This window comes from Oncorhynchus kisutch, linkage group LG17 (genome assembly GCF_002021735.2).
Source record: "Oncorhynchus kisutch isolate 150728-3 linkage group LG17, Okis_V2, whole genome shotgun sequence".
NCBI lineage: Eukaryota > Metazoa > Chordata > Actinopteri > Salmoniformes > Salmonidae > Oncorhynchus > Oncorhynchus kisutch.
Genome location: NC_034190.2, coordinates 53,870,502 through 53,884,872, shown reverse-complemented (window position 1 = coordinate 53,884,872; position 14,371 = coordinate 53,870,502). Strand labels below are relative to the sequence as shown.

General features: G+C 40.7%; 2 protein-coding genes across 3 annotated transcripts in view; one reads left to right on the top strand and one right to left on the bottom strand.

Annotated features, from left to right (window-relative positions):
- The window catches only part of mtor (mechanistic target of rapamycin kinase), a 128,113-nt gene that overhangs the window by 28,954 nt on the left and 84,788 nt on the right, over window positions 1–14,371 (top strand). The gene's annotated exons all lie outside the window — the stretch shown is intronic.
- Window positions 815–7,227, bottom strand: LOC109907907 (angiopoietin-related protein 7-like). Its single transcript, XM_020506201.2, has 5 exons — window positions 4,156–7,227; window positions 2,604–2,704; window positions 2,122–2,316; window positions 1,551–1,746; window positions 815–1,417 (listed from the first exon to the last, which is right to left on the bottom strand). Exons 1-5 carry the CDS (start codon window positions 4,517–4,519, stop codon window positions 1,248–1,250), a joined length of 1,026 nt encoding a protein of 341 aa, XP_020361790.1. The 5' UTR covers window positions 4,520–7,227; the 3' UTR covers window positions 815–1,247.

The window sequence follows — 14,371 nt, the reverse complement described above, 5'->3', positions numbered from 1 at the left end:
CCACAGCTGCCAGTGGAAACCTTTTTGGACTGGTGGACCCACAACCTCTGCATACATGAGCATGGCTCTGTCATTTGTCGTCTATCTTAAATTATCCTCAGAATTTGTCACCGTCCCTAAGCTCCCAATGACTTACTTTTAAGAATGTCGCTCGTCCGCCAGTCTTTCTCGGGAAGGTGAGGAATGGAAGGACCCACACTATTTGGAATGTCCTCCATCCTGACCGTCGCTCCTATTTGAAGAGACTACACAGGCAGCGCATCTTGCTGAAGGCATTCCACTATATACTCTTACCATTTCAGTATGTAGTTGAAAAGCCCTTTTTATTAATTTCTTTATGTGGTATTGACTGGGCTGGCAGTCGTGGGAAACTGTGTGTGTGTGTGTGTGTGGTGTTGTTTCCTGGAGTTTGGCTATGTGACCTGTGGCAGGTATGTCAGTGTGACCTGAGAGTCAGAGATCAGTGGTGGCTGAAGGCAAAGGCTTGGTCATTGTTGGTCAGAGACAGGAGGGTGATCAACTGTCTGCTTCTCGAACCTACTGTTGCTCTTTCACCGAACCAGCTAACCATTGGGGACTTGTGATAATTTGATGATATTGAACTAAGACAGGCGGCTAGATGAATAAACCACATTGACTACCATCAGCAACACACTTTGTTTTTTTAAAAATACACATTTATTTTCTATCCCACAAAACAATATAGAGCTGTACACGTTTTACAAAGGACACAATTCCCCAAAAATCTACATGTTATTTTCTCTCACAATAAAAATCTTTCGGGTACTTCTGATGAAAGTACATTGGGTGGTCGTTCCCATTCCAGCAGCTCACAAAGGCCCATTGCAAAACACTTGATGGATCTTCATTCTTTTTTTTTTTTTGCATTGTCATACCTGCCAAATACATGTAATCAACTTAACCACAGGCTAGTAGACAGCTTGAGTTAGGACTGATAAATATACCCTATTGCTTTGAGACAGATGGAGGGAAGCAACATTCAGTTACCCTTACAGAACAGTGGTAAAGAGGCTTCTGTAAAGCTTTTAAGAAAATAAAGTATTTCAACGATAAATACAAAACTAACTACAATTTACAATCAAACATGTTAAATGCATTACGCATTCAACCCATAGAAATATTCCAGGCAATAACAAAGGTCAAGGGGAAAGACTTTGGTTTCTCAGAGGCTTTGTTAAATCTCTCGGCAAGCATGCACATCATCCAGGGTTCGAAGTTCGAAGCGTTTATGGTTGAAAATTCTGTGGCCGGATCTTCATCTCCACCCTCTTCAGGGAGTAGTTGGGCCCGTGCCAGCCGTACCAAGTGATTCCATCTGAGTTCTTGATGTGGTCGCCATAGCGATAGAACACACCATTCAGGTTGGAGTCAGTGCAACAGTTGTACCAGTAACCACCTGTAGGGGAAAATAGTAATTGGAAAGAAATTGAAAGGTGTTCAAGGAATCGATTCCAATGAATTCTTACATGGAATCAATCTTAATCTATTCATCTAAATTGTGATTTAAACCAGAGTTAAGTATTTTGTACCTTTGCGTAGTGAAGCACAGTCGTCCACACATTTGTCATTGTCCTTGCCCTTGGTGCTGAAGTTGGTGTTGTTGTGGTAGCGCAGAGAGTCCCCGGCGTTTCCACTATAGTTGGCGATGAAGAGTTTGTAGCTGTTCAACTCGTTTTTCACTGTGAAGTAGCTGTACTCTGCAAAGCGGGTCTGGCCTTCCCAGTCCTTCATTGGAGAACAGAAAACACAAATAGTATCTGATTAACATATTTGCTGCACAGCTTGTGGTAAAACTACGCAACTGACAATATTGAACTTTGTAGTTAAAATAGTAATGTTATCACTTTTGGCGAAGCAAGAGGTTTACCACATGCCCATGAGTTTTCTTTTTACTGTGTTTTGGGTGGTCTGTCTTCAGTCTCCTGGCTCTAAACGGATGTTAGCAACCTCCCACTTGCTAACATCAGTTTCCCAGGAGTGATGTGTGTCAGAACCATGGAAAGCTTTACCAAGTTATCTATTTTACTACTCTCAATATCTGGGGCCTGGTCTAAGCGGCTAGCCTGTTTTGGGTTTCCCACCCTCAGCCGTCCTTTGTACCTCCATCTCTATCCTCAGTGTGCTGGGTTGCCTTGTCATACGGAAGACGTTGTCATTGCCCAGCCAGAAGTCTCCGCGGATGGTGCCAAAGCCGTTCTTGTACTGTTTCCAGTCGCGGTTGAAGGAGGTCAGGCCCACCTTGCGTCTCTGGATGATCGTCCACCCACCGCCATTGCTTTCCATGTCACAGAATACCTGAAACCAACAGCACAGGTTAAACATGCGGATCAGTTGGTAGAGAATGGCGTTTACAACGCCAGGGTTGTGGGTTCGATTCCCACGGGGGACCAGTACAAAAATGTATGTACTCACAACAGTAAGTTGCTCTTCATAAGAGCGTCTGCTAAATGACTAAAATGTAAATGTAAACAACTTACCCCAACAAGTCTGTGAAAAGTCTACAGAGTAGTCTACAGAGACTACAATGTAACAGGGATGTGTGAACCTAAAACTTGTTTGCAGTTACAGGGTTCATCACTTACGTTGATCTCAGGGGTATTCAGGAAGTCATCTGCAGGCAGTTTGTACTCCCCCGAGATCTTGTAGTTCTTGGTGTACAGGGATGCGCAGTCGTAGACAGCATCTAGAAAATAAAGGTTTTGTCATTGGAGATGGCCAAACCAGATGCCGTTTCATGGTGGATTTTAAAAATCCTAATTGACTGAATCATGGGAATGGATGTCTGGCAGAGAAGTCAGACTTTTGAGATAAAATGATATTATCCACGGCATGGTTCAGTTTCTTTGCGTAGTTCTCTCAATTGTTCATGTGATGGTATGGTGATGCGGTTAGTGGTGCTCTGAGATCACTGGGGAGAAATGGATCCAATGCATCAAAAGGGGGCTGAAGTGTTTTCGAGGCTGGAGTGGAATCACTCCGATCTTTGCTTTTCTTCCTGCTCTGCTTCCCCGTCTGCACAGTGTCTCTGTAATTTGTATTTTTTATAAAGCTTCTCTCTGTTTACCGTGCCTGAATCATAAAAGCAACACTGCTAAGACTGACTAATAGGGTATGAAAAGAGTACACTTCGACATGCCTGGGTAAATCTCCCCACAGTGATGAATGGTTTGGTTAAGTTCAGATGACTGATGGAAACAATTTGGCTTTGATGGAGGTGGTCTTTATTGACAGACTTCGTGCAGACAGGAGACTACGAGTTCAAATTATGGCTTTTGGTTGCCATGAGACACCCAGACAGGCTTGCACACTATAATCTCCATTATCATCAATTGATGGCAGCTGTTTGGTGCCCAAGATTCGGAGCGCCGACAGCTAATTATAGTTTGTCCAAAAATATGTTTCTAGTGTCCTGTAAATTTAAAATGTTTGTATTTTTGACAAACAACAACACCCTACATACCAATGGCTACATACCAATGGTTTTGAAACTAATAGTCGTGTCTCTCTTTAAGGGGTATTTTTAAGTGGACGTTTTCTGACTGCAGACTGACTGTCATAAAGAGGAGGAAAAAATACATTTAAGACAACCAAATTTCCTGTGTGTCTGACATTAGGTGTGTGCTATGAATAAATATATATATATATATATATATATATATGGCAGTGTGTAACGTATGGCAGCCAGTGATATGATTTTCACACCTGTGGAGAGCATCTGGCAGAAGATGCTGAGCAGGCAAGCGCGATAGAGAGGGAGAGAGAGAAGTATCGTCTGGGTCTAAACTTAACTGGATCTGCCATGTGGAGCTGGACAGATTTCCACTTTGGCCATTTGTCACAGTCACTACTGTACTGCTGCATTCACTTACTCAAAGGCTATTATTTTCACCAGAAAACCTTTTTGAGTTTTATTCCTACTAATTATTCAATTTCAAACCGTTTTTGATGCCTCAATTTAGCCTTTTTTTTCTCCACTGAAGTTAAGAAGTAAAGAAAACACTACATTTTAAATGTACACTAAAGCCGTGTTTAATTTATCTTTTCTTCTTTGTTGCTGTGGTGCAATGAACAAATTAAAGGGGCTTAATTCCCAGACCCAAGAAGCTGGGACACATCCACATGGTAAGTTCTTACCTGACGAGGTCTGAATGGCAGACTCGACGGCTTGTAGCTGCATGATCTCCACCCGGTTGTTGATCTCGGAATACTTGCTCTCGGCCTCTGTGACGCGGGCCTCCTGCTGCCGGTTCTGCTTGTCCAGCTCCATCATCTGCCGAACTACGTTCATCAAGTCTGCCTCCTGCTTGCGGTTCAGCTCCTCCAGGATGCTGGTTAGGTTGGCCACCTGTACCTTCAGGGAGCGCACCTCATCGCAGCACTGTGCCTTTGGAGGCTTGGGTGGCGCCAGCCTCTTCCTTGGGTTCTGCGCCCACGCTTCTGTCAGCACCAGCAGCAGGGTGACAGTCAGAGCCACCGTGCGCAAAGACATCTTAACCATTTTCTATGTTTCAAAAATGAGATACTTGCACCTATGTTCTTGCTCTGCTGGAATACAAGCTGTCCTGGTCCAGTCTGATTCTTTAGCGGTGCTGGAGGTCCTGAAGAGGCTAAGTGAACAGGATTGGTTGGAGTGAGTTAGGAATCAAAGTCCTGACTGGTTGAAGTGAAGCTCCCTTTAGCCAACTGTTTGCTCAGGCTCTTTGCTCCTCAGTAAAGCACTGCTGTGGCTGGTGCATCTTAAATATTTTTGACATATGTGCCCTCCCCTTTTGTGGTTGTGCTCACAGTCACTGACCCCCCTCCAACCCTCTGGGCGGAGGGCCTTCCCCACCCCTGTTTCTCCCCCCTCCACCTCTCCATCTCTCTCTCGCTCACTCTTGTTGGTTCTGCACTGTGTCTCGTTTCTTTGTCAGGTGTTGAAAGTTTATTTTTCGCCCTGTCTGAAAGAGCAAAGAAGGGAGCGGCTTTGTATCCAATAGCCTTTCCTTCCCTATGACTCGTCTTTATACAGAGGCACACCTTGCTAATTACTTTTGATACTTGTATCAAGCTTTGTGATTTTACTGCTCAAAGTAATGGTATGTGTGCAACGTATCTTTGGCTTGCCTTCACACCTGAAGGTAGTCCTTTTTAATGGTAGTTGTGTGTCACCCTCGGGAACATTTCAGCAATAAACGCTGCCTCTTTACATGCCAAAGGAATTTAAGGTGCTAAGTACTCTTAATTGAGGGTTAAGCACACGTATGTTATTGATGCCACTGTGTGTTTCTGTCCCTTTCTTGCACAGTGGATTAACAATATGAGTGACAATAAGTAAACATGAGTGACAATAAATCAACCAGTTACTGTACATCGAGGGACAAGCTAGCCACAAAAGAGCTGAATGAATGTCAAACCTCCATCAGAAAGGACTTGGCTTTTATAGTTTTGTTTGTGTTTGGGATGTGTGTGCGCGCTGTGCTCCTCAGTTTGATGTCCTTGTGATCGAAGGCCCCGACAGTGAGAACCAAATAGTTTCCTCAATCAACATGTCTTCAGAACAATCTACAGCGCCTTCAGAAAGTATTCATATCCCTTGACTTATTCCACATTTTGTTGTTACAGCCTGTATTAAAAATGGATTAAATATATATTTTTTTATCATCCTTCTACATATATACCTCATAATTACAATGAAAACATATATTTTTTTAATGTTGTGGAAATGAAATGCAGAAATATCTCATTTACATAAGTATTGACACCCCTGAGTCAATACATGTTAGAATATTTGGCATTGATTACAGCTGTGAGTGTTTCTGGCTAAGTCTAAGAGGTTTCCACACCTGTATTGTGTGACATTTGCCCATTTTATTATTTTCAAAATTCTTAAGTTCTGTCAAGTTGGTTGTTGATCATCGCTAGACAACCATTTTCTTGCCGTAGATTTAAGTCAAAACAGGAACTCGGCCACTCGGGAACTTTCACTGTCTTCTTGGTAAGCAACTCCAGTATAGATTTGGCCTTGTGTTTTAGGTTATTGTCCTGCTGAAGGGTGAATTCATCTACTAGTGTCTGGTGGAAAGTAGACTGAACCAGGTTTTCTTCTAGGATTTTCCTGTGCTTTCAAAAAAAACTTCCGTTCTTAGTGATTTCAAGCATACCCATAACACGATGCAGCTAACACTATGCTTCAAAATATGGAGCATATGGTACTCAGTAATATGTTTTCGCAAATACAACACAACACCTAGTATTCAGGACACAAAGTTAATTGCTTTGCCTCATTTTTTTGTGTTATTACTTTAATGCCTTTTTGCAAACAGGATGCATTTTTGGAGAGAATGCTAAGAGTGTGCAAATCTGTCATCAAGGCAAAGGGTGTTTACTTTGAAGAATATATTTGGATTTGTTTAACACTTTTGGTTACTACATGATTCCATGTGTGTTTTGTTTTGATGTCTTCACTATTATTCTACAATGTAAAAAATAAAGGAAAACCATTTAAGGTGTTCTAGGTAGGTGTTCTAAAACATTTGACCGGTTGTGTGTGTGTGTGTCTGTGTCTGTATATTATATATATACTGTAACCGGTCACATATGGCATCAAAATGTTGGCCACATGCTATACCTTGCCTCCTCTTTCACAAGAAATTGACAAGAATTTCTGCTGTGAATAAAGACTTAGAGGAATACGAATCACAATATTTTCCTCATGTCATGCCCATTGAGTATATTTTTTTGTGTAGCGTTTGGTTTAGTCATAAGCGTGAGTCAGTCTTTAGGAAATATGTGGATAATACGCTTTCCTAGATATTTTGTGTAGTGTTTGGTTTAGTCATAAGCGTGAGTCAGTCTTTAGGAAATAAGTGGATAAAACGCTTTCCTAGATATTCTCGATGCCTAAAAACTGTGTTGTGAATCATATTTCACTCTCAAGCAATATGTCCCTGAGGCCTTGCTATTCATTGGCCCTGGAATCTGTCAAATAGCACTAGTGCTGGAACTTCCAGCTGGATGCTAGTTCATACTGTTAGCACCACGTTGCTTTTCCCCCCAGATTCACTGTTTTCTCAAAATATTCTCTTGCTTCGTACCATGCGGCATGTGAAGAATGCAGAGCACCCATTGACATTAGAGGTGTTAAGACCAATAAACCTCTGCGAATGCCCCCTATTTGTGTGGCTCCCATGGATAGCCCTTATAGTTTTCTATGCAATAAAAAAAAAAAAACATTAAGAGCTCGCCCTGCTGCTCCCAACACGATGGTTCTCTACTTTTGATAAGCATGTGGTGTTTTCCACAAGCACATGGAGTAGCCAGCCAGGATCCCCCGGCTCAGGTTATGCATTTGTTTTGCGTAACAAGCTCTATTTTGGTGGCCTCTGTCACATTCTAATGTCTTGATTCCATCTTTAAAATGCAGCAAAATGATTACATACTTTATTGAGTTTACCTCCCAGATTGGAAAGTTGTGGTATTGTGTTTACAATTTGAGTGACTGAACATGTTTGAATTCAGTGTATTGCTAGTTTATGGGGATATCGTCTAGACCTAGGCCTATATGATCAGGACATTACACCATTGAATTTTTTTTAACCTGTCTTCTCTTAAGAGTAAAGTATTTTACTGCAAGATATGGTTGTTCTTTAAATTATAGATTTTATTTAAACAGAAAAATGAAGTGAATTGCCCAAATTATCTTAAATAAATTGAAGGTTACATTTAAAATCAAACAAATTGTGTGATGGCCACTCAATTAAATTAGTGAAAGAATTTCAACAATTGCAACTCTCTTTGTGAATTGCAGTATGTCATTTATTTAAAATCAACTTGTGTATCTATTGACCAACAGATTTATTCCTAAATAATCTGGTCTGCGGACTTCCGTGGGCTCCAAACAACCTTTTTTAGAGCCATTTTTGTCAGGTATCTGCAATACAGGTATGATTGAAGAATGAAGCTGGTGTTAATCGTGGGCTTTGCTACACAGAAAGCAGCAGTTGTCTACTCCATTGTCAGACTTTGATTAAATCAGTAGACCTACAGTGCCTTCAGAGCTCCTTGACTTGTTCCACATGTTGTTAGGTTACAGGCTTATTATGAAATTAATTGAATAGCTTTCCCCCCCCCTCAATCTACACACACTACCTCATAATGACAAAGCAAAAACAGGCTCTTAGAAATTTTGTCTAATTTATTAAACAATAAGGAGCTGAAATATCACATTTGCATTGGTATTCAGACCCTTTACGCAGTACTTTGTTGAAGCACCTTTGGCAGTGCTTACAGCCTCGTCTTCTTCTTTGGTTTGATGCTACAAGCTTGGCACACCTGTATTTGGTGGTTTCTCCCGTTCTTCTCTGCAGATCCTCTCAAGCTCTGTCAGACTGGATAGGAAGCGTTGCTGCACAGCAATTTTCTGGTCTCTCCAGAGATGTTTGTTTGGGTTCAAGTCCGGGCTCTGGCTGGGCCACTCAAGGACATTAAGACTTGTCTTGAAGTGACTCCTGTGTTGTCTTGGCTGTGTGCTTAGGGTCGTTGTCTTGTTGGAAGTTGAACTTTTGCCCCAGTCTGAGGTCCTGAGCACTCTGGAGCAGATTTTCATCAAGGATCTCTCTGTACTTTGCTCCGTTCATCTTTGACTCAATCCTGAGTACACTCCCAGTCCCTGCCACTGAAAAACATCCCCACAGCATGATGCTGCCACCTCCATGCTTTACTGCAGGGATGGTGCCAAGTTTCCTCCAGACCTGACGCTTGGCATTCAGGCCAAATAGTTATTTCTTGGTTTCATCAGACCAGAGAATCTTGTTTTCTCATGGCCCTGGAGTCTTTTGGTGCCAAGCGGGCTGTTATGTGCCTTTTACTAAGGAGTGGCTTCCGTCTGGTCTCTCTACCATAAAGGCCTGATTTGGTGGAGTGCTGTAGAGATGGTTGTGCATCAGGAAGGTTCTCCCATTTCCACAGAGGAACTCTGGAGCTTTGTCAGAGTGACCATCAGGTTCTTGGCCACCTCCCTGACCAAGGCCCTTCTCCCCTTATTGCTCAGTTTGGCTGGGAGGCCAGCTCTAGGAAGAGTCTTCATGGTTTCAAACTTCTTCCACTTAAGAATAATGGAGGCCACTGTGTTCTTGGAACTTGAATGATGCAAAAATGTTTTGGTACCCTTCCCTAGATCTTTGCCTTCGACACAATCCTGTCTCGGAGCTCCACGGACAATTCCTTTGATCTCATGGCTTGATTATTGATCTGACATGCATTCTCAATTGTGGGACCTTAGACAGGTGTGTGCCTTTCCAAATCATGTCCAATCAATTATATTTACCACAGGTGGACTCAAATGAAGTTGTGTGAACATCTCAATGATGATCAAGGGAAACAGGATGCACCTGAGCTCAATTTCGAGTCTCATAGCAAATGGTCTGAATACATACGTTATTTACATATTTCTGTTTTGTATTTTTAATAAATAAGCAAACATTTCTAAAAACCAGTTTTTCCCGCTTTGTCATTATGGGGTATTGTGCGTAGATTGGTGAGGATTCTTTTTTAAATCCATTTTTAGAATACGGCTGTAACGTAACACAATGTGGACAAAGTCATAGGGTCTGAATCCTTCCCGAAGGCACTGTTTATCAATATCTTTGAAAATGCCTTATCTTTAGCTTCATAACAATTCAATCTGTTTTATTTATTTATTTTATCACATTTTGGACAAGAGTGAGGCTATCTTTCCACAAGCCTACCTATTGTTCCTGCAGTGAGGACGATTTACCATATCCATCATTTTATTTCTCATAATTTATCTGCAGATAATCGGCAAAAAGCCTAACAGAATACAAATATGGGAGCCAAATGAACGGCTCTCTAACCGATGTGTTTCGGTAGGCTACTGACAAGTCACTCATTTTAACATCAGTGTCTGGCAAGTCCTGATGGACTATATATCAAAAATACAAATGAGATATTTAGTTTACGTATCCCGATGTGATACCATGGACATTATTGAATGTCAAAGAGATGAAGGAGATTGACTTTATTCAGTCAGTTCGACACCTTTTATAAACTAGTTAAGCTTACTGTTCATCAATCAAAGCACAGTTAGCCTATGCGCCATCACTTTGTGGCTTCATATGAAACATGCAAAATAAATTAAATGAATGTGCTAGATACAATAAACTATGTGGATTTCGACTAGCCGTTACAATAGACGATGAAGGAGCATCATGCTCTCTCCCTCCGTGTAAAGACATTTGACTGCATCCACAGCGTACACACACACACACACACAGAGAGAGGAACCGGGACAGACAACTGTCAAACCCTCAGTGTTTTCCCTGTCAACACTCACTTTGTCAATAGATCGGTAGAAGATGCATATTGTTCATTCTAGCGGGGGAGAGTTTGGCAGACTTTTTTCTGAATTTAAAAGTAGTATGGTTTATTCATATCATTCATTCAAGCGGGAGAGGGCTTGGTGGACTTTTTTCTGCAAATTGTAGAAGTAGCCCAGTTAATTTAAGTGAAAAAAGTACCTGGCTGAAAATGTGTGGAACCGGCTGTATAGCCGACGCTAGTGGAAAACACTGCGCTTGAGCTGATGGAATGAATCGTGCCAAGTGTTTCTCATCAGAAGTTGCTCACCGCCAGACATCTTCTTTCGAAAAACCCCTGTAAAGCGTTTGAAATCAAACTGTCCGGTGACCAGAGGGCCAAGCTGTCCGTCTCAGTCAAAGCACTCATGGGTTCAATTAGGGAGAGGGACGTAACGGGAGCCAACAAATTCCAGGGCTCCTCTCTGAGCTAAAATGATATAACATTTATTAAAGTAAAGTCTTCCACCTGATGTGAAGTACCTCTGCACAGATTACCTTTAAAAAAAAAAAATCGTAGAACAAGTTGCTTGAATCAGATGTACAAATGCAAACCTTGTTTTATCCTTTTACTTTTATGCACACAGACCTACATTGATGTATTTAGAGCTATTCTGTACTGCTATTATGATGCGTATTAAGTAAAACATTCCATTTCAAACAAAGATACACTGCCTTCAGAAAGTATTGACTTATTCTACTTTGTGTTACAGCCTGAATTCAAAATTGATTTGAGAAATAATCTCACCCATCTACACACAATGCCCCATAATGACAAAGTGAAAACATGTTTTTAGAAATGTTTGCAAAGTTATAGAAAATGAAATAAAGAAATATCTCACGCAAGTATTCACAGCCCTGAATCAATCATTTGTAGAAGCACCTTTGGCAGGGATTACAGCTGTGACCCCTTCTGGGTAAGTCTCTAAGAGGTTTCCACACCTGGATTGTGCAACATTTGCCCATTTTATTATTTTCAAAATTCTTCAAGCTCTGTCAAAGTGGTTGTTGATCATTGCTAGACAACTATTCTCAGGTCTTGCCATAGACTTTCAAGCAGATTTAAGATAATGCTAACTCGGCCACTGAGGCCTTCTTGGTAAGCAATTTCAGGATAGATTTTCTTGTGTTTTAGGTTATTGTCCAGCTTAAATGTGAATTCAACTCCCAGTGTCTGGTGTAAAGTAGACTGAACCAGGTTTTCCTCTACTATTTTGCTTGTGCTTAAATCCATTCTGTTTATTTTTTTATCCTGAAACTCCCCAGTTCATAGCGATTTACAAGCATACCCATAACATGATGCAGCCACCACTATGCTTGAAAATCCAGGGAGTGGTACTTAGTCATGTTGTTGTATTGGATTTACCCCAAACATAACACTTTGTATTCAGGACGAAAGGTTAGTTGCTTTGCCACAATACTTTAGTGCCTTATTGCAAACGGGATGCATGTCTTGGAACATTTGTATTCAGTACAGGCTTCCTTCTTTTCACTTTTTCAATTAGGTTAGTATTGTGGAGTAACCACAATGTTGTTCATCCATCCTCAGTTTTCTCCTATCACAGCCATTAAACTCTAACTTTTTTTAAGTCAACATTGGCCTCATGGTGAAATCCCTGAGCGCGTTTCCTTCCTCTCCGGCAACTGAATTAAGAATGACACCTGTATCTTTGAAGTGGCTGGGTGTATTGATACACCATCAAAGTGTAATTAATAACTTCACCATGCTCAAAGGGATATTCAACGTCTGCTTTTTTTTTGTCTACCAATAGGTGTCCTTCTTTGCGAGGCATTGGAAAACCTCCCTGGTCTTTATGGTTGATTCTGTGTTTGAAATTCACTGTTTGACTGAGGTACCTTATAATCATCATCCGTATGTATGGGGTACAGAGATGAGGTAGTCTTTCAAAAAATCATGTTAACCACTATTATTGCACACAGAGTGAGTCCTTGTGACTTGTTAAGCACATTTACTCCTTAACTTATTTAGGCTTGCCATAACAAAGGGGTAGAGTACTTATTGACTCAAGACAATTCGGCTTTTAATTCTTTATTAAATTGTGAACATTTCTAAAAACATAATTCCACTTTGACCGAGCCCTCGCCTAATGTTCCCGGACCATGTGTGTGTGTGTGTGTGTGTGTGTGTGTGTCAATTTGAATACATTCAGGCTGTAACACAAAACAAAGTGGTGTGGATACTTTCGAAGACATTCCAGGGTTGAAAATGTATGTCGATATTAAATTACCTTTCTGTTACCTTTGGTCTCTGCTGTGATTTCCATCAAATTGTTAGTGATGTGAATTTTTCTGTAATTCTCTGTGGTCTATACTGAGTTCATGCCAAACAGATTTGTGGTCCATAACTACAGTAAGCTCTGAAACTATTGGGACAGTAACAAGTGTTTTGTTATTTTTGCTCTGTATTTTGGCTCTCATATGATTATGAAGTTAAAGTGCAGATTTTCAGCTTTAATTTTCTTTTTTTATCCTGAAACTCCCCAGTTCATAGCGATTTACAAGCATACCCATAACATGATGCAGCCACCACTATGCTTGAAAATCCAGGGAGTGGTACTTAGTCATGTTGTTGTATTGGATTTACCCCAAACATAACACTTTGTATTCAGGACGAAAGGTTAGTTGCTTTGCCACAATACTTTAGTGCCTTATTGCAAACGGGATGCATGTCTTGGAACATTTGTATTCAGTACAGGCTTCCTTCTTTTCACTTTTTCAATTAGGTTAGTATTGTGGAGTAACCACAATGTTGTTCATCCATCCTCAGTTTTCTCCTATCACAGCCATTAAACTCTAACTTTTTTTAAGTCAACATTGGCCTCATGGTGAAATCCCTGAGCGCGTTTCCTTCCTCTCCGGCAACTGAATTAAGAATGACACCTGTATCTTTGAAGTGGCTGGGTGTATTGATACACCATCAAAGTGTAATTAATAACTTCACCATGCTCAAAGGGATATTCAACGTCTGCTTTTTTTTTGTCTACCAATAGGTGTCCTTCTTTGCGAGGCATTGGAAAACCTCCCTGGTCTTTATGGTTGATTCTGTGTTTGAAATTCACTGTTTGACTGAGGTACCTTATAATCATCATCCGTATGTATGGGGTACAGAGATGAGGTAGTCTTTCAAAAAATCATGTTAACCACTATTATTGCACACAGAGTGAGTCCTTGTGACTTGTTAAGCACATTTACTCCTTAACTTATTTAGGCTTGCCATAACAAAGGGGTAGAGTACTTATTGACTCAAGACAATTCGGCTTTTAATTCTTTATTAAATTGTGAACATTTCTAAAAACATAATTCCACTTTGACCGAGCCCTCGCCTAATGTTCCCGGACCATGTGTGTGTGTGTGTGTGTGTGTGTGTGTGTCAATTTGAATACATTCAGGCTGTAACACAAAACAAAGTGGTGTGGATACTTTCGAAGACATTCCAGGGTTGAAAATGTATGTCGATATTAAATTACCTTTCTGTTACCTTTGGTCTCTGCTGTGATTTCCATCAAATTGTTAGTGATGTGAATTTTTCTGTAATTCTCTGTGGTCTATACTGAGTTCATGCCAAACAGATTTGTGGTCCATAACTACAGTAAGCTCTGAAACTATTGGGACAGTAACAAGTGTTTTGTTATTTTTGCTCTGTATTTTGGCTCTCATATGATTATGAAGTTAAAGTGCAGATTTTCAGCTTTAATTTTCTTTTTTTATCCTGAAACTCCCCAGTTCATAGCGATTTACAAGCATACCCATAACATGATGCAGCCACCACTATGCTTGAAAATCCAGGGAGTGGTACTTAGTCATGTTGTTGTATTGGATTTACCCCAAACATAACACTTTGTATTCAGGACGAAAGGTTAGTTGCTTTGCCACAATACTTTAGTGCCTTATTGCAAACGGGATGCATGTCTTGGAACATTTGTATTCAGTACAGGCTTCCTTCTTTTCACTTTTTCAATTAGGTTAGTATTGTG